At 47.2% G+C, this 19018-nt stretch overlaps 8 protein-coding genes across 8 annotated transcripts; 6 read left to right on the forward strand and 2 right to left on the reverse strand.

Annotated features, from left to right (window-relative positions):
* Positions 1-3749: 3749 nt before the first annotated feature.
* Positions 3750-5707, forward strand: N7447_003944 (endopolyphosphatase; the record flags this gene model as incomplete). Its single annotated transcript, XM_057228219.1, has 2 exons — positions 3750-3897; positions 3957-5707. The coding sequence occupies 2 exons, from the start codon at positions 3750-3752 to the stop codon at positions 5705-5707; spliced, it is 1899 nt and encodes a 632-aa protein (XP_057087560.1).
* Positions 5708-7923: 2216 nt separating this feature from the next.
* Positions 7924-9015, forward strand: erg27 (the record flags this gene model as incomplete). Its single annotated transcript, XM_057228220.1, has 1 exon — positions 7924-9015. One exon carries the CDS (start codon positions 7924-7926, stop codon positions 9013-9015), a length of 1092 nt encoding a protein of 363 aa, XP_057087561.1.
* Positions 9016-9780: 765 nt separating this feature from the next.
* On the reverse strand, positions 9781-10139 carry N7447_003946 (uncharacterized protein; the record flags this gene model as incomplete). Its single annotated transcript, XM_057228221.1, has 3 exons — positions 9781-9792; positions 9849-9996; positions 10099-10139. 3 exons carry the CDS (start codon positions 10137-10139, stop codon positions 9781-9783), a joined length of 201 nt encoding a protein of 66 aa, XP_057087562.1.
* Positions 10140-11729: 1590 nt separating this feature from the next.
* On the forward strand, positions 11730-12718 carry N7447_003947 (uncharacterized protein; the record flags this gene model as incomplete). Its single annotated transcript, XM_057228222.1, has 2 exons — positions 11730-11874; positions 11946-12718. The coding sequence occupies 2 exons, from the start codon at positions 11730-11732 to the stop codon at positions 12716-12718; spliced, it is 918 nt and encodes a 305-aa protein (XP_057087563.1).
* A 1119-nt stretch (positions 12719-13837) lies between these two features.
* Positions 13838-15101, forward strand: N7447_003948 (Short-chain dehydrogenase/reductase SDR; the record flags this gene model as incomplete). Its single annotated transcript, XM_057228223.1, has 6 exons — positions 13838-13913; positions 13982-14436; positions 14492-14618; positions 14668-14742; positions 14799-14903; positions 14968-15101. 6 exons carry the CDS (start codon positions 13838-13840, stop codon positions 15099-15101), a joined length of 972 nt encoding a protein of 323 aa, XP_057087564.1.
* Positions 15102-15155: 54 nt separating this feature from the next.
* Positions 15156-16080, reverse strand: N7447_003949 (bZIP transcription factor; the record flags this gene model as incomplete). The annotated part of the gene is made up of 2 exons (XM_057228224.1): positions 15156-15895; positions 15963-16080. 2 exons carry the CDS (start codon positions 16078-16080, stop codon positions 15156-15158), a joined length of 858 nt encoding a protein of 285 aa, XP_057087565.1.
* Positions 16081-16476: 396 nt separating this feature from the next.
* Positions 16477-16725, forward strand: N7447_003950 (uncharacterized protein; the record flags this gene model as incomplete). Its single annotated transcript, XM_057228225.1, has 1 exon — positions 16477-16725. The coding sequence occupies one exon, from the start codon at positions 16477-16479 to the stop codon at positions 16723-16725; it is 249 nt and encodes an 82-aa protein (XP_057087566.1).
* Positions 16726-17901: 1176 nt separating this feature from the next.
* On the forward strand, positions 17902-18991 carry N7447_003951 (uncharacterized protein; the record flags this gene model as incomplete). Its single annotated transcript, XM_057228226.1, has 5 exons — positions 17902-18102; positions 18158-18262; positions 18322-18664; positions 18723-18899; positions 18951-18991. The coding sequence occupies 5 exons, from the start codon at positions 17902-17904 to the stop codon at positions 18989-18991; spliced, it is 867 nt and encodes a 288-aa protein (XP_057087567.1).
* Positions 18992-19018: the final 27 nt, after the last annotated feature.

Genomic DNA, 19018 nt, shown 5'->3' on the forward strand with positions numbered 1-19018 from the left:
TAGCCGACCGAACCACTCGACTTTCTCGCATTCTCGTACCATCCCTCTCTACTGGACCGCAAACTACATTGTAAAGCGCCAACTGTCCAAGTCAAAACCTAACATTTTGGGCGGAGAGCTGGGTTTGGGGCTTCCCAGAGGACATCAGCGATAGGGACCTGAAGCTCAATGTGGAGCATACCACTTACAAGCTAATGACCATATAGAGAAAAAAGCGAACCTTCCATATCATGCTACGGTATCGGGCCACGAGCCACCATCATCCGGACGGCCCCAGTGCGCTACAAGCGGACGTGTTGCCATTTCTTCGGGCCATCCCAGAATTCCTCTCAAGAAGAAGCCTTGTTGCTTACGCATTAATTGGTATTAAAAGTTGGGGAACATAAGAAAGCCAAACTTTCAAAAGATCAATTAGTGCAATCAATCTCTGGCGCTGTTCTCGGAGGTTCTTCAGCTCTTCCCGGTGCTTTGCCAGCTCTGTTGCTGTTATATTGCGGCGACGAGGGGTACGGGCTGAGGTTTTGTTAAAGCTGCAGCGGTGTTTTCAACACTTCGCATGAAATTGCTGGACAACTCGCTCGCTTCAGGCATCACCCCACAGAGGAAAGAACCAATGCGGTCAGACATGGCAGGTCCTCAGGTCCTCAGATCGTCACACATATGACTAGATATGTATTCAGTGACTGGCCTTGATATGGTCGAGTATCTGTTGGATAGCAATGCGATCCCTCTTTAGGTGTAAGGGGTAAATTGAAGAGGGAACCCCGGGACCAACAATGTTCCCAACACTCTGGGTTGCGTCGTCGTATAGATATACACGCATATACATGCCCACCGCAACTATCCCATACACCGGCGTTGGGTTGACATGCCGGTTGCGGTGGGTTGCAGAAAGATATTGATCGAGTTATTGCACACCTCCGCCCCAGGTCGAGGCTTGAGTTTCTAGACCAGTCCTCTTGCATTGCACAATCAGAAATTTGTTGGCTCGTTGTTGTGCAGACGGATACTGGTACGTATGTAAATCTGAAAACCCCTTCCGCCCCGCTTGGCTGGTATGACGGTCTTGGGGGCGTGTCATATAGCCCTGTTGGACGGGGAATTGCCATGTAAGGATGGTGTTCCAGACACCATACAGGACACTCTCGGGTCCAGCCCGAGGAACGCGGCTGATCTCTTGCTGAATACAAGGTTCTCCCAAAATACAAAGCCTAAAATGCACTTGCAACGGTGTGATATGGCCCGATTTGGAGGGAAGCGGGCTTTCCTCGGATGCCATACCAGTTTCAGGGTCTGATTGAAGTTAGAACATGAGACTCGATCTTCCCCTGTCCGAATGTTCCTCCCATAGCACACTCCAAATGGGCAAGACAAAACTAATCTTTGATATCATACTTCCTATGCTTAGTGTAGCAGAGAAATACCTTCACTTCACTCTCCTTTCTTTTGACTAGGCATATTCCACGATTTCTCACATAGATAGCGAAACCGGAACCCACTGACATATCATCTACTCTCCCCCATTCTCACAACTCCAACACCGACATATCCGATTTTTTACTTAACTTTCACCAAACTGTGAGAAACTTCCCTGGAGTGGGCATCGTGAGAGCTAAGTGTTGTTATTACTAGTTACCATCCTAGCCCCCCACGAGACAATCCAGCGCGTGGACACCTTGCGTACTATTACCATCGGTACAGATACCTTCCCACCTGTCGAATGGCTAACCTACATAAAGATGACGAAGTGGCAAAATGCTGAAGATGGGAAAGCGCTAGACAAAGCTCCTGCCCTCGCCGATATGCTATCACAGTAACTGACGTCACGGGGCTACCCTGGCATTACTTACCGACTTAAGATGCTAGAAGACAATATTTGGGCACTCCGTAAAGACCAGGAAGGACCCCAGACAGGCCTTGTCGAAGTCTGGACTCTCCAGAATGAGGTGACAGCCCGAGTTTTCGCATTGACCGAGATGTTCTTTCAGTACCTCACAAACACATATCTCATTAACAAGTAAAATGCTGCTTAGGTTATCCTATACTCAGACAGTGTAAATAACATGCAGAAGGAAATCTTATTAGAGGATGCTCGGTGTGGTGTATTTTTATGCATGAAGAGACTTTACCCTGTTCTTACACTTGTGTGATATACTATACTAACGTATATTCTATTTTCTAGTTGCTTATGTAGTTTGCTATACATTTGTCTGTTTATGCATTCTTTGTTCGCTTTTGCCAGTCTTGTCTTTGTGGCATGCTCTTAGTCTCTATAAGAAGCTATAGAGATGGTTCACGTCCGCAAGTTCGCTCTATCTTCAATCATTTGGTAATTCCTCCCTTTTGCTTCCCTATGTGGATACTACGTAAATGTATCAATTAGACCATCCTAATACTTACATTGAAAACTCAGCATAATATATAATCAACTATCCCTTCTTTTAGAGTCATATAACTCTCAATTAGTTTTCATATATACCTCACCTACCTAGTCCATTAAGTAACAAATTGGTTTAAAATACCAGCCAGGGCCTAGGATTAGTGAAGGCACTGTAGCCTGGGTGGGTAACGACCCATACCTTCTATGGTAGCCTCAGAGATTGTTCACTTATGTCTTAAATAACTGAATACTTGGATGAAATTGGACTACTTCATTGACCAATGAGAAATATCAGGCTTGAGGAGGGAGTCTTGCCGAGGATAAGATTTGTGCTCGTATAGACTGTCTGCGCGTTGGATGGAGATGTGCCTCCTTATACTGCATGGTGTCGTATATATCAAGCGTCACGCTGCTCGCCTTGAGTATCGATATGATTTTCCGCCGGAGGAAGAGGAGCGGCTGGAGAGTAGGGGCTAACCGCCTAACCAATGAATCTCAGGTCCATGACAAAGTCTTTCTCGACGTAACAGTCAGATTGATGTATGCTCAAGAGACCCTTATTTGGGAGGATCCTAGCTATCGCTATTTGGATTTGACAAGGCCATCTGATATGAGGTTCGTTATCGATATATGTTAAGCTTCCTATGCCCATCATCTGCCAGCAGTTTTATTAATGCAGTCTCCTGCTAAAAAAAAAAGGCAGTTCCGGGGGATACAAAACAAAGGTGGAAGATACAATCCTGGCGGGCTGAGGATAATCCCAGGATGTGAGTTAACAACAGAACTATATGATCAAGAGTAGCTGGCCCGTATTCAGTCTCTGTTATAAACGACATAGGACTTTAGTAATCCGATTTATCTGGCTAGCAAATAACTAATCTGTAGCTATTTATATAAACCCCGGTAATACTGGGAATAGTAGTACGGATTAGACATGTTGGGCCTATCACTCTGCGGCAATCTGGACAAAAGAATAATCAGCTGCAGGACACTTCTAGGTATAAGGATCTCACGCTTCCATGAGAGTCAAGTTTAGTGCCTAGGTGAGCCTCCAAGGTCCTTTGGGGGTCGGCACGTGATGAAGTCATTGGCTGGAGGTCCCGTGAGTACGTCGACCTGGGGATATTAAACCAACTCTAAATTGAGTAATTGAGTGGCTTAGTACTCCGTATATAAATGAGAGGATCATTTGTAACCTCTTCACTGTTCCCAGGTATTTCTTTCCAAAGTGACTACCCCCTGGTTGGCAATGTGGAGCTCGGCTGCCGCACCCGCCTAGTGACGTGACCGTGCAGATAAGATCCCAAAGGTTTCCAAGGAAATATTCTCTTCATCCACTTTCGACTCTTAGACTTGGTTTAGAGGACTCATGCAGTCAATTTTCTTGCTGCTGGGCCTCTTTGCCGACGCCATCTCCGCCAGCCCCTTGGGGCAACAGCCGTTGGGCCCAACGGAGCCTGCAAGCCTGGTGGAGGGTTTGCGCAAACCTATACGCGGACGATTCTTGCATATAACTGGTGAGCGGATGGTTCTCTTTATCCAGGTGTCTGTTTTATAGCACCATGCTGACCAACAGATTTTCATCCCGACCGCCTCTACAAACCCGGATCCTCGATCGATCGCTCATGCCACCATGGTAACGGCCCCGCGGGGTATTTTGGAGCAGAGGGCACAGATTGCGATTCACCCTTATCACTCGTGAACGAGACCTTTCGCTGGATCGAAGAAAACTTGAAGGATGAGATTGATTTTGTGATTTGGACCGGGGATTCTGTCCGACACGACAATGACGAAAAGCTCCCTCGCACAGCAGATGAGATTATGGATTTGAATGACTTCCTGTCACAAAAATGGATTAGTATTTTCGGGGAGGAGGAGGTTCGTGAGACCTCGAATGCCGCGCCTAAGATATCGATCCCTGTGATCCCGACATTCGGTAATAACGATATTATGCCCCACAACATCTTCAACAAGGGGCCGAACAAGTGGACAAAGCGCTTTGCGGAGATATGGGGCCAGTTTATCCCTGAAGATCAGCGTCACACCTTCGTTGAGGGCGGTTGGTTCACCGCGGAGGTGGTCCCCGGTCGGCTGGCGGTCATCAGCCTCAACACGATGTACTTTTTCAATTCCAACAGTGCGGTGGATGGATGCAACGCCAAGTCGGAACCCGGATACGAGCACATGGAGTGGTTGCGGGTGCAGTTGAAAATCCTGCGCAGTCGCAACATGAAAGCCATTCTCATGGGTCATGTTCCCCCGGCGCGGTCGAGCGAGAAAAAGAACTGGGATGAGACATGCTGGCAGAAATATACGCTTTGGATGCACCAGTATCGTGACGTCGTTGTCGGCAGCTTTTACGGCCATATGAACATCGACCACTTCATGCTCCAGGATAGCAACAAGGTGAACATTGACTCAACGGCCGATGGGAAGGTGTCAGTCAGATCCAAAACCGACTACCTTGAGTCGCTTCGAAAGCAATGGTCCTCATTGCCATCTCCACCGTCGGGTATTTTCGACGAGCTTGACTCCACGTCGAATTTAAGCGATCTCTCGGAAATTGAATCAACGAAGAAAGACAAAAGGGGTAAAAAGAAGGATAAGAAGAAAAAGAAGAAGAAGAAGAAGCAAAAGTTCTTGGAGAAGATTGGAGGGCCGTGGGCAGAGCGATACAGCGTATCGCTAGTAGCCCCCAGTTTGGTCCCAAATTTCTTCCCCAGCCTGCGCGTGATCGACTACAACATCACGGGACTGGACGAGGTCGCACACGGGGTGGATTTGTTGCGAGAGGTTGACGATACAGCCTTCGAACTAGACCATGATGTGATTGATACGCCAGAACCCAGCGACGATTCTCTACTTACTCCCGAAATCCAGAAGAAAAAGAAGAACAAGGACAAGAAGAAGAAGAAGCCCAACTTCAAAGTCCCCGAGCCCCCATCGCCAACCACTCCTCCTGGCCCTGCATACTCAAACCAGGTGTTCACGTTGCTTGGCTACACCCAATACTACTCCAACCTAACCAAACTCCACGAACAGATCGCGGCAGGCGAACGAGGCAAGGATCCTCGTGTCGACTACGAGATCGAGTACACCACGAATGATGACGTGTATCAAATGAAGGACCTGACGGTCCGCAGCTTCTTCCAACTTGCAGGCCGAATTGCCGAAGACGGAGCCGAACAAAAACAGACGGAGGATGTCGATAGCTCAGACGCCGATGCGTTTTCCAAGAAGAAGAAAAAGAAGCCAATGAACGACATTTGGCGGGCGTTCTTGAAGCGCGCATTTGTTGGGTATGAAGTTGATGACCTGAATGTATAGGGCGATTTTGCAGCATTTCTTTTTTGGGCTACTTTTGCATGTACGATACATAATAGCTTGCATCTCAGACTCATACAGTGGAGACTTGTAAGTTCACAAGATGTTCATTCTAGATAATATGGCTAGATATGAAGACATTGGATTGGAGTAAAAAGTACAAATAAAAGAAACCCCCAAATTGCCAAATTTTTTATATTCGTCTCTCCCGAATGCGTTTGGCCCTCCATACTCGAACCAGGCATCTTAAAAAAAGACGGCGCTATCCCCCAACATAATACAACTGAGGTTGAATTACTCTATGGCCGCTACTGGGGACGAATCAGCTTCGCCGAAGAAGATATCCGGTGTGACTATCTCGACAAGCTGAAACTCCTTTCGGGTGAGGACTACACCTAAACGCTCGAACGACTGGAGAGCTTCCAGAATCATTTCTACGTAGGATATGAAGCGGATGCATTATAAAATGCGGAGACCGAACTTTCCCGAACAGAGGATGAAATGCTAGAAGCCGCGTATAGAGCAGATCTAGCGCAGAGGCTCCAACACGGTCACCCCCACGTCGACTCGAGGAAGAAGACAATAGTGACAAGCTGTGGACTATACAGCTCCTTAATTTACCAGATGGGGCGAGTTAACACGAGTCTTTCCCAGCGACGGTAAAGGCAGGAAATTCAACTTCTCCGGTGTCTACCACCTAAAAAGCAAGACCCGTATCTGCCCCTGAATATAGCTAAAGGTATAAGGGAAAAGCCGGTGAGTTATCAAGATCCGGTGGACTAAGCGGTCAATGGGCGGTCAAAGGTTACTGGCAGAATCCTGGGGCATAGGCCGTACAATGGCATTCTGGCGGTGTGACAGCTTGGAGTAACTTTGAATACACACAAACTGTAGATGTATTATTTGTCTGGAGTAGCTAGATGTACAAAATCTTCTTCTCCCCTCACACCAGATAGGTGGATTCCAATACTCTGTAACTCCAATACACAGCCACTGCCAGCGTGGCAGTCCGTGCTGACTTGGGCACCTAGGGTGTCCTATAATAGGGCATGAAATCATCATTTCCAGCCAATCTGCGATGCCTCCTACCTTCAGCCGGTGCCACGTAGCAACCCCATCATTACCGTGTACAATATAGTTAACTGGCACGAAACTTAGACTGGGGGACAGCACATCATTCTATAGAGATGAGATCAGTTGCCACTTGCAATTGTAGCCTTGGTCATGAATTTATTGTAGATTTAGTTCATCGTAGACCATTACCTCCACTATCTCATCAATTGTGTATCTCAGATTACTGTGGGACTCCACTAGTGTCATTTACTATACAGTACGCATATCCCGAGCTCAATATCAGGGGAAACCTCTAGGACCTTGCATGAGGGAAAATCTCCCTTTCTAATTATCTTCTCCATAGGCTTTGACTCCTCCGGGCCCCAAGTCCCCCAATTCCAATTCTAACCCAGCCCACCGAGCTCGAGCCCCCTAGTAGCTTCATACCCGAGACACAGTCCCCAATTCCTTCCCCGCACAGAGTTCGCTGGCCAAAATCGCATTGCGTCCACTCTATCCCCTACTTTTGCGACCGCACGATGCGTCAAGTCTACTTGAAATTCAGCTCCGAGCTCCGTCACCTTGTCTGCTCCTTGCGTTGTTAGCCGAATTTCCAGCGTAACGAGAATACCATTCGGAACTCGCCCGTCGCTAGACCGAAACAGGCAATATTGATTCGATTGATCGCGGATCACATCGTTCCTTGTGTCGACTACAATTTGACCGTTATATACTCTGTCGCAATTGGATTTGGTACCCGCGCCAGGAACCAAAGCCATTGGCTGTGATATACTCCGCGGTCTGAACAACCGCCCCCTCGGGTCCCGCCGAACCTTGCAGCTTGCGCGGAACTTACTCCTATCTGTTTCGGATATTCCGTGGATTTTCCCTTTTCGATTCGGCGCATCGCTGGAATAGTCTGAGCTTTTTGTGCGCCAAGATCCTGATTTCGCAGGTCAATTGGTCCGCGACTTGGGAATACACGCGTGGTTGGAGCATGATTCAGTCGCTGCGTTTGTTTATTTGAAATTCTGTTTGCGCGCTTTTCGGTAAGTCCAAGCTGTCTTCGCCTATTCCCTTGCCTGTTGAGACATTCCCAGTTTCGCAATTGAGTTTTCTTTCGGTCAAGTCTTCTCCGAACCTCCCCCGCCTATTGCTCAAGACCAATGACCAATATGGCTGACTCCATATACCTAGACTCCACAATTTCCGGGTCCTGGGCCTTGTGGATGGCCTCCTCCGAAGTAGACCAGAAGGCCCTGGGCAACTTCGCCGCTGTCATGGGCCTCGAAAACCCCCTGCTCTCGACAATGCTATACAAAGTCCTGGGCGTCTCCGTCATGCTATCAAAAAAGCTTCTTAGAGCCCGCAAGCTGCGTCGCCTCGACACAACACGCGAAACAAGATCCCTCCAGCTGTACCATCACATCATATGGCTCTCCCGCGAAGGCCTACTAATACTGGAGGGCTATATCCTCCCCATGGTAGACAGGTTCGTCGAGCTAAAAGTGCTCGCCTACAAACTCCGCGCTTCCTTCTACCATATCTTTGTCCTATTCCATAATCGTCCAATCTTCACCCCCGACGCCGACATGCCAACCCGCTTCAAACATGACTCTATATACGGCGCAGACACCCTAACCACCCTTGGCGTTTCAGACTACAAGTCCAAAATGAATGATACATCAACACCAACATCCAGGCCCCCAGGACTACCAGTAATGCAACCAGTCCAGCCACCCCAGCCAGTATCCACCTTCCTGCTCCCCCCATTGGACTACACAGCCACAGCCACAGCCTGCTTCAACCACGCAGCAACCCTCTCTGACAAACTCCTCCCGGGTTCACACCCTCTCCGTCTATCAGTCAAGCTCGAATACGCAGCCTATCTATACGACTGCCTCCAAGACGCCGTTGCGTGTCGTCGTCTCGCAAAACAGGCAATTGCGGACGTCTACAATGCCCAAGAAGGCATGGACGATGAGAGCTTTGAAGACGCCGCAGAGATCGTCAGCGTGCTAGGGAAGATGGTCAAACGCAGCGGGAAACCGGGCTCCAGTACCGACACCCCGGGGAGTAGTGTCTCCCGCGCTGGTCGCTCACGCAGTCGCAGTAGTCTCGCGCCTAGTCATCTTGATACGAGTGCGCCGACGACCGTCTCGCCTGTGCCGGTTACGAAATCTACGCCTGTTACTGAGGCTCGGGCAGGAATGAGCCGACCAGCTGTTCCTGATGCTTCTATGATGAACCCAATCTAATGGGATGGAAATGTGCATGATTATGATTTTACGGGGATGAAATGTGAATGATCAAAGATGAGCTGATTATCTACCTCTTATCCGTGTCTTTGGCGTGTTGTGCTTTTATGTGTGGGATGTATTGATTTCTTTTTGCTTTTGTTCTTGTCCAGCATATGTGTATATGGACATTATGCAATTCTTTTGATATCTGTAGATATATGCTACGATACGTTTTGATGACTTTGATTCACTATTGACGAAGGAATGACATGTTTTGCGCTATGCTGTTAAATGAGGCCGCGTTGTACAGTTTGTTGCAGCGCCCATACATATCGCACTATCTGCACAAAAGACTTTGGAAGCAAATATTAGACATTGTGGTTTGCTGTTTGGCCTGCCCCAATATTTCTGCTATAAAAGTGGTATAAATGTAGAATAATGTCACATATTTGATTTTGTTTTTATTTTGTCATGTCCGCCTAACAGTTATCTCTGGATCAACATCGCTAACCATCGTGACCTTCTATATCAAATATACACTTTGTATATAAGCTGCGGCTCCGAAATCTTCCTGTCTTCCATAAATTGGATGGGAGTCACTCAGAAGCCAGAACCCCGATGCAGCTGATGTCCAAAAGGCTGTCGGAGTCAATGTCTCCGATACACACGGTAAGTCGCTGTATTTCGCTTTTATTCTATCTATGAGAGATCGTGAGGGGTTAGTAATGAGAATATAATATGTATAAACCGATACAGAACCGAGGTTATAATGAGGCATTACGACTAAGACTCGGTCTAGGGATAGGTTGAGCAAGGTATATGCGTGCCTTGGAAAGATGGGGATATCTTACATCACGGACGGCGGCGACGCGTGCATTAAAGCGAGCAGCGCGAGCAGCGCGAGCAACAGTAAGGTCCGCAATAGCCCGGGCAGCGTGGGCCTTAGCCGAGAGCTTGGCAATTGAGGCCTTCGGGTTGGCATTTAGGGCGGCGGCATCCCTATTAGGTTGCTATATTTGCTGCCAGCCCTGATCAATCCAAAGCTCATAAAGTGCAGGCTACAAACTGTAGCTAATAGGGATGAAAAATCAATAGTCTCACAGATAGAATAAGACATCTCGACACAAGGTGGGTAGTGGCATTTCATTCGATATACCGATGCCTTTGTGTCCAGACGAATACTGTGAGTAGGGTTTCATCGGTCTTAGTATAGAAATACTTGAAACAAATCGTAATCGCAGTTCGCACAAACGACTGAGGAGCTTCTATTCAGATAGGCGTGTGAACGGACGGGTTGGATGCACATTCGGAGGTCCCAATCTCGATAACGAATGTTGGTATATCAGGTGAGAATGCGAGATAGCACAGGGTTTTGACCCAATCCCTGAGTTCGTCGCACGGCGACTCTAGGGAAAGACACCCGATATCGACATTCGTAACAAACAGCTCCCGATATCGACATTCGTAACAATCAGCTCCCGACCAATTATACTTCGGGCTAGCAGCAATGTTCTCGTAGTTGCATTCCGACGTCACCAGATGTTGAAGTTTGACAAACTTGCACGGCCGCGTATGGTTAGCTGACAGTCTATTGATCTTCTTCTTTCAGAGGCTGGAATTTGAATATCTGCTGGCTCGTTTCGAGTTTCTGTGACGAGTCGTATTGATTGGACTTGGACGGTAGCGGCTTCCACTCGGGTTGTTGATGCGCCTATCTCCCCCCTCATAAAGGCACCAGAAGACCACCTTATTTACGATGGATAGTGGCCAGTAGCAGAAAATATCCAAAAAAAAATACATCTAAAAAGAATATTTGAGACTGCCAACAAGATTCCGAAACAAAAAGGCACTGAACATACAAAGTCCAAGCAGCCGATTATTCATGTGCGTTATGTACTTGGTCCGCAGCATATCTCAATCTCAAGGAATATTTAGCGATCCACATGACGTAAAAAGAAACAGGGAAGACACAAAAAGTGTTAAGACACTAGCTCTAGCACTGTGCAGTCCACAGAGGTCAAGTCATATGGGTAGGGCGCTACACGTGGACCAAGATGCCGATCTATTGCTATTATTGTCGAATATTGATCAGGTTGCCTCGAGCGATAGGGTACTCCGTAAACAAGATCGGAATAAACAGAATAGCAGTGGGCTGGAAAAATAGCCAATGCAGTTCGAGTGGGAAATCCTGTTTTCCTGCTTTGGAGTGATCGACACGGGGATAATAAATGCCTCAGGCCAGCATTGCTGGAAACGGAAAATGGAAAACTTCAAACTGTCCAAAATGTGGCCAACGTGGGAAACATTCTTCGACCTTTGACATAGGGGGGATTCGACGTCGAACGAGAGTTTCCAAACAAGTCCAAGTTGATAGTGATTGACGTCATACTCGGAGCTCTGTGCGAAAAAAAAAAGAGCCAAGACAACCGCATCCGGCCATTTAAGGGCTCCATGTCGTGCTGATATTCCGAATCCACTTGAATCCACCTGCCATTTCACATCTTTTCTCTCCAGCTACTCCGTACATATTCCCCCGACCACCGGATACAGCCCCCCTGCGCGTCGGCGCGTTGCTCTGCAGAAACGCTGCATCCCACGGAACGTTGCATTAAACGCGAAACGGTCAATCCCCTCCATGGCCTTCGGATTGCCATTGTTGCTTCTCACTTCTCGTGAACCTTGAACTATAAACACACCATTTGGAAGCTCTTGGACAGAGTTAGGGAGCAGGGATGATGCGTTCTGGCTTCGATAAACCTGGCGCTCTCCCACTCCTCATTCTGATTGTGTTTTCGCTGCTCACATTGGTGCCATCACTACCGAATCTCTACCACTCCAAGTTTGCGGACTTCAGCTTTTACACCGGTGCAGCTCGCCGTATGTCCCCCGTTCCGCCAAGCCCAGCCTCAATCTCAAGCTCATTAAAGTTAACCAAGCCGACTGTCCAGAGGTCCCTCTCCTTCAAGATAGTGTCACCGAATTAGCACCGAAAACACACATTCTCAACGAACCTCGCAGATCATGGGTTCTTTCGGCATCACATCGATCGCGAGGCAATCGCCCGCCGCTCACTGCACGCGTTGGAAATGCCGCTGTGGTCCCAGCCAGCGAAACAACCACCGTCGCAAATAAAAGTCGACTCTCATCGTTCACCCGCGAATCCTCATTTTCATTCGGCCGCAGAGCCCGTGCATTCAGAACCTACTTCATCCAACAATTAGACTACCCATTCCTCACCTCATTCTCCAACCGCAGCCTTGCAGGCTCAACGCATCCATATCCTACCATTACCATCAGCGAATCTCTCCCAACCTCCGACAATAAATCTCCTCCTAGCATCCCGCCATATAACCATTCCTCCGACAGCATTCAGGAGCCACTACTGCCCTTTCCTGCCTCCCTCCGCGATATGTGTCAGCAGGCCTGCCACGTCGCTCTTGATTTTGGAAAACACGTCGGACTTCACGGAGCAAATTATGCGAAATCCATCTTCCTCCCCCAGCAGATCACAGGGGTTCCCACAACATTAATACCCCACCCCACAATTCCCAACGATGCCTCAAATCAAGACCCATTCATCCCATCCGAGCAAGCACTGCCTCAACAAAAAGTTGGTGCTGAGGATTCCACCGATGCTGCCGCTAGTCGGCACTCGCGAGAGCTCCATGGAAGCTGTATGGCTGTTGTGATTGGTCTCGTTGCAGGTATCATGTGGTTCTAAAGCAGACTCTTTTAGGTACTACTACTTTCATGTCTGCTGATATGTGTGATGACCTTTCTTGTTTTTATTTGATTTGGCGCATTGTATTAAATACGTGTAGACAATTGGGCCGGTGGCTCTGGTTTAGCCTCCTGTTGGAATCTTGGAATCTAATAATCACATTTACCATTTCTCGTCTTGGCACAGATCCATATCTCTAGAGTCTGGTGCCAATAGCTAGCATCGACATCTGCGCATATTATTATCTACCTGGTTATTGTCAACCAGGGCTCCTTCGGGTCTCGCCAGGACCACACGCACTGAGCTTTCAGCTATCCCAGCTTGTTCATGCTCTCTGGCTTTTTGCATCATCTAAAGTTGGAACTGAACGAGAAGTCTTATATATCAAGTCAAGCAAACTAACCAGGGATTGTTGGGAGAAATCCGACTGTGGTGCTTCCACCCTTCTACTCAGCCCAATCTACGGCAGTTCCCCCTGAGAAATCCCTGGTATGAGGTGATTCTCCCCGCTCAACCAAGAGCATCATCTACAACTGCACAAGTTTACATGTAACCCAGGCGGCTTCGTGCGTGCGTTTTGGTCCATTATTTCCTCTCGATTCGGGCACCTTGCTGTTTAATTTCCTTCAAGTGTTAACTCACTACCTACCTGTCGCATACTATCATCTACACTTCATTTAATTAGGTGCAATTGTACCATAATACCATACGTGAACGTGTTCTGATATAGGACCTAATCTCGCCGCAAATGACTGTTTATAGGAATTAACGGAGATATCATCTTAAATACTTCATAATTCTCAAAATCCACTGTTCTGTTATGTTCCATTATCTTCTAATCGCTCATCAAAACTGTCTGAAGAAACAACATGATGGACTCGATGACAATACGCTAACCCGATACGGTAATGTCCGGACCCTAGTGGGGAATTAGTAGACGTTGGTTGGTCATTCCGAACTATACCCACGATACACTTGAAGGACACTTAATCCCACTATCACAGAGAGAAAACATATAAAGGGGACTATTGTGCCTGGTTGAAATGGAGGAGACATCAATCAAGACTTCTGTGCTTTCTTCAGTGCTCCTATCTCTATCCTCAAGCACCTTCACTCAACATGTCGAACAATCCACAAATCCTCCGCTCCGAGGTCGTTCTCGAGAAGTATGGCAAGACCCTTGCTGGAAAGACAGGTAATGAAAAGCCCCTCCCATTCTCCCCCAAGTAGCAATGCACTGACAAGACCCCCTTCTTTTTGTAGTGCTCATCACCGGCGTTTCCGACCATTCCATTGCAGGCGAACTCGCAATTCAACTTTCCGCTGCCGATCCAAAACTACTCATCTTAACTGCCCGTGCCGAATCAAAAGTGGCAGGAATTCAAGAAAAGATCAGATCAGCCAAGCCGAACGTGGAGACTCGCTTCCTCAACATGGACCTGAGTGACTTGAACGCCGTGCGAAGTGCTGTCAGAGATCTAGATGATGTCTCTCACATCGACCACCTTGTCTCTGTGGCTGGAGTCATGTTCCCGCCATACAGCAAGACGAAAGATGGATTTGAGAGCCAATTGGGAGTCAACTATCTGGCGAACTTCTTGCTCGTGAAGTTGCTCCTACCAAAAGTCCATGCTGCGGGAGCAGATTCGTCTGTGGTTATCATGGCTTCGTCCATGGTCAGACAAGGGAAGATAGACTTCGATGACTTCAACTTCAGTGTGAGTTTGATTTCCAGATTATATTTAACAGCACTGACATTCCACTTGCTTCTAGGATGGCCAAACCTACGATCCCATGGTCGCATATGGCCAGTCGAACGCTGCAAGAGTCATGTTTGTCAAGAGACTGGGTGAGAAGTTGAAGAACGAGAAAATCCGTGTTTTCAGTGTTGATCCTGGCGGTACGTTGTGCTTATTGCTATTCAATGCATGTAGCTGACCAACATTTAGCCGTTCAAACCGGTCTGCAACGACACTGCCCTCCTGGATTTATTGACCAGGTCGCCGAATTGGTGAATGCCGGAAGTATGTATATACCCCCTTGCTAAACATCTTTTTTTCTCACTAATTGACCTTTCTAGCCATGGTTGACATGGACGGAAATCAAATCGAAATTCCCCCGTGGACTACTACCTCAGAAGGAGCCGCTACTGTCATCACAGGAATGACTGACCCTACCATTGCAGGTGAGTAGAGCACCTGGGCAAGCCCGTATATGCAGTGTCTTTTACTAATCATGTCTGCATCCAGGGTACAATGGCTCGTATCTCAGCCAGAACGCAGTCGCAGACCACGAGTTGCACACCCATATCAACGACGAAGACAACTGGATCAAACTTTGGAAGCTGAGCGAGGATCTGACCAGAGAGAAGTTTTCGCTGTGAGAGATGTGAAGTTGAAAAAAAATTTGACATGTGTATTATAGAAAAGTTGAGATGTCACTTGATTGTTTTGAACACGATGGGCTTCTCCCCTCGCTGTTTTCTCCAATGATTAGAAGATTCAATTATATCTGGACAGTCTTTCGCCAACCAACTCCATTTCATGATCAATGACTCCGAAGCCTCGTATGCAGATGGATCCCAAGCTTCGCCCCAAACACGAAGTCCGACTTCCTGCGAAGAATCATGGGTTTCATAGAAATCGCAGCATATTTCGTCTTCATCAATTACATCTGATCTATCCAAGAGGGCCTCTCGTAGGGACAACATTGGAATCAAATCGATCCAGGGGTGGTGGATGATGTTCCTTTGCTTTTGAGATGGATACAGGCTTGGTGGGAGATGTAGCGTCGATGGACCGACGAGATTGAACTGCGATGCAAGGTCTTCCTCGAGAAGTTCGATTGTGAGGCCCATAAGATTGGCGTTGACTAACATCGCTCGAATTACACTGCACTGAGTGGCGCGCAGGGTGGGATTTGGTGAGAGAACTGGGTTCTCGATCATATGCAAAGTTTTTGCATGGAGATTGTTCATAACCTCATCGCGTTGGATAGATTTGAAATGACGTAGATATTCTTCGCTTTGGCAGGGAGGCGATGATAATTTAGCGACTTGATGGCTTGTTGCTTCTCTTGTGAATGCGCCCTTTTTTGGAATGTTTGGATCTTCGATATAGATAACCCATTTCCTGTCTGGTATTTTGTGTTTTTTAGACTCTAACGCCTTCCTTTTTCCTGTATAAAACATTAGTATCAGTAGTTGATGGTTGAGTCGACTGTGACGAATAGGGGTGCCACCTACTGCTCGCACGTTGATTGAGGCGATTTTGGAGTCGTCTTCGGTCTGCGGAACCTAACATCTCTATCGAATTATCTGAACTTTTCTGCACGATATCAGGCGATTTGTCTTGGAAAGTCATCTTAAAAGCAATGTAGTTGAGGGGACGAAGTGGTAAGACGTGAGAAAGTCCGAAGGGGGGGTTCGGAGATAAGAACAAAGTCCGGCGCGCTAGGTCCGAATGAACGCGACAGCCTCACTGACGATACTACAAAATCTTTTAGAGTGGAACTACTCATCTTTCGTTTTTGATCGAGGTGAATAATATTGGCACGATTCTCAACTAATCTTCTGGGCAACTCGGAAACACCTCCGATAATCTGTTCATTCCCTTCATATTCATGACGTAGCATAGTGGCCAAACACCGAGAATAACACTAGTATTCTTGTGTCTTGGAGACAAGGACCGTCTATAGAAATTCATCTGTTACCTTATACAGGATCTTTGGCCTTCATCTCATTTATTGCTGGATAGAATATGAATATTTCCAAACTCCGCCGAATACTTACGTGTGGTCGTAAGAAAGGCTCAAATTCCGCAACAGAACGCAAGCCACAAACAAATGGCGAGAATGATAAAGGAGATGAGGAACCGTATGGGGGTTTGAGCGAGGTCGCTGCTCCGATTCCGGTTGAACGCACAACTGAAGAGGAACATGCGCAACACGAATCGCTCGATAGCAACATGTGTGGGTCACATTCGCAGCCTCATCTCTCCAACAATTAACTGCTTTGAACAAAGGTGTATGGTTCGCATACCCTTCTCACTTTTTGTCTTGGTGGAGTGCTACTAATTCACAAAAGGATGACTTCGCAGAGTGCGCAGGGGCTAGTCTGGGAGATGGGTAACGGTGTTGCCGGACATGAATAACCCCAATATGCCTTTTTTTCCCTCAAAAGACTTGTACATAAGAGAACGCGGTCCCGCTTTGATCTAGCACCCCGGGGAGATTTGGATTGACGCCCTTTGTTCAGACATGGCGGGCCACGGGATTTTGCCGCTGGTTAATTATAAGCTTAATTGAACTCTTGCTTACCACTCTTCGCATAGTGGAGGGACTTTCACACATGCCAGAAGCGGTGACAGCCAATGGAATGTTCCAAACTCTCATCAATTTGAGTCAATTAGTTTGATTGCTGGTTTATTGGACGCAAAGCTTAGAGTCTCTAAATCAAAAAGTGGTAACCAGAAACTGGACTTCAAGGTAATGAAAATAAAAGTCGTACAGGTAATCAAACACTGAATGCTCAGAATTGATTACATGTAGGTGACTTCCAAATCGGGAAGGAGGTCAGTTATAGGGAAGGAAAACACAGCTCTACTGCTATATCCACCCCCGTTAAAGGCGCTTCCTCTCACACGAATAGGGTAATTAACGGGCACTTAGCCTGAGGGAGGTACTTTATACTCCTAGGGATGGCCCGTGTGTAAACAGTGGATCTGTGACCTTTTTCATAGAGGTGATCTTGTTAATCACTTCTTTCTTTGTCCTTGCTGCACCAACTGATTGATTTTTATTAAAATAAGTCATTTTAAGGCTGTCTTTCAGGGTCTATGTGAATAAATTACAGACAGAGAGAAGGGAGCTTAGGAGCCTTGCAAGGTTGAGTTGATGACTAATCTTCTCCTTCTCATTCGTCGAATGCAGTGACATGCCGGAAACATTGAGAGCCAATGAAATGTTCCAAATATCGTGATAATATCCAATCGAGGTATGACGGAGTAGTATCAAATCATGCCAGTGTTGGTTTATTGGTGGGAAGTAGTGTTTAGGGCTTATGAAATGCAAATTGGTGACATGCTGCTATGCTCATTGCACAATATATATAATAATTCTGCGCCCCTCTACTGTTAGGATCTAGTTCTCTTCCAATCAACTGTTTTGTCAATTACGTTCACAATATGGGTTCAAATTCCATCTATGGTAGTGTCCAAGATCGCTATGGTGAATTGGCTGATCGCTCTTCCACAAGCGAGAAGAAAACCGAGCAAAATATTGCCCAAGCATTTGGTTATGATGCTGCAGACCTCAGCTCAATTCCCCAGGCTGCAAACCTTGGAGTCAGCTGTGGAAATCCTTTGGCCCTTGCCAACTTGCGAGCGGTGAATACTACCGCCAACTGATCCTATCGTGCGACTGTCTAACAATCTCCTCTAGGGTGAAACAGTGATTGACTTGGGTAGTGGTGGTGGCATCGACGTTTTGCTGGCAGCCAAGAAAGTCGGCCCCAAAGGGAAGGCCATTGGTGTGGATATGACGAAGGTGAGACTCCCACTTCCATCGACGACTTTGAGACATCCTAGCTGGAACAAATTACATAGAGCATGCTTGAACTCGCTCGCAAAAATGCGGAGAAAGCGGGTGCTTCCAATGCGACCTTCATCGAAGCCTCAATTACGTCTATCCCACTGCCTAACGCCACCGCGGACTGTATCATCAGTAACTGTGTGGTAAACCTCGTCCCTACGGTTGACAAACATCTTGCGTTCAACGAGATGTTCCGCTTGCTGGGACCCGGAGGTCGTGTTGCCATCAGCGATATCCTGACTCGCAAGGAACTCCCCCAAGAAGTGATCAACAGTCTATCTTTCTATGTTGGATGCATTGCAGGAGCCAGCCAGGTTCACGAGTATGAGAAGTATCTCTCCGAAGCGGGATTTGAAGGTATCCATTCAAGTGTGATTGTCCTTTAACGTTTCGCTAATCATTGTTTTCTTCTTAGATGTCGTGATCATCGATACCCACAGTGATATCAATGTTTACAAAGATTTGGTTCAAAAGCAAATGGATCTTGGAGAGGCCAGTGACCGGTTGGAACCTACTTCATGCTGTGGAGGAAAACAAGAAAAGCACACTAACGGAGGAGACTTGCTGGAATGTGACTTTAATGAATGGGCTGGTGAGTCTTCAAAGCTTTTCGATTGCCGAACCAACGCTGAGTTTCATTCAGGTTCATTTCAAATTTATGCAGTTAAGCAGTCGGGGAAATAACGTATAGTTGCAATCAAATCGACATAG

The sequence above is a fragment of the Penicillium robsamsonii genome (genome assembly GCF_028829455.1).
Source record: "Penicillium robsamsonii strain IBT 29466 chromosome Unknown utg000002l_segment0_segment0, whole genome shotgun sequence".
NCBI lineage: Eukaryota > Fungi > Ascomycota > Eurotiomycetes > Eurotiales > Aspergillaceae > Penicillium > Penicillium robsamsonii.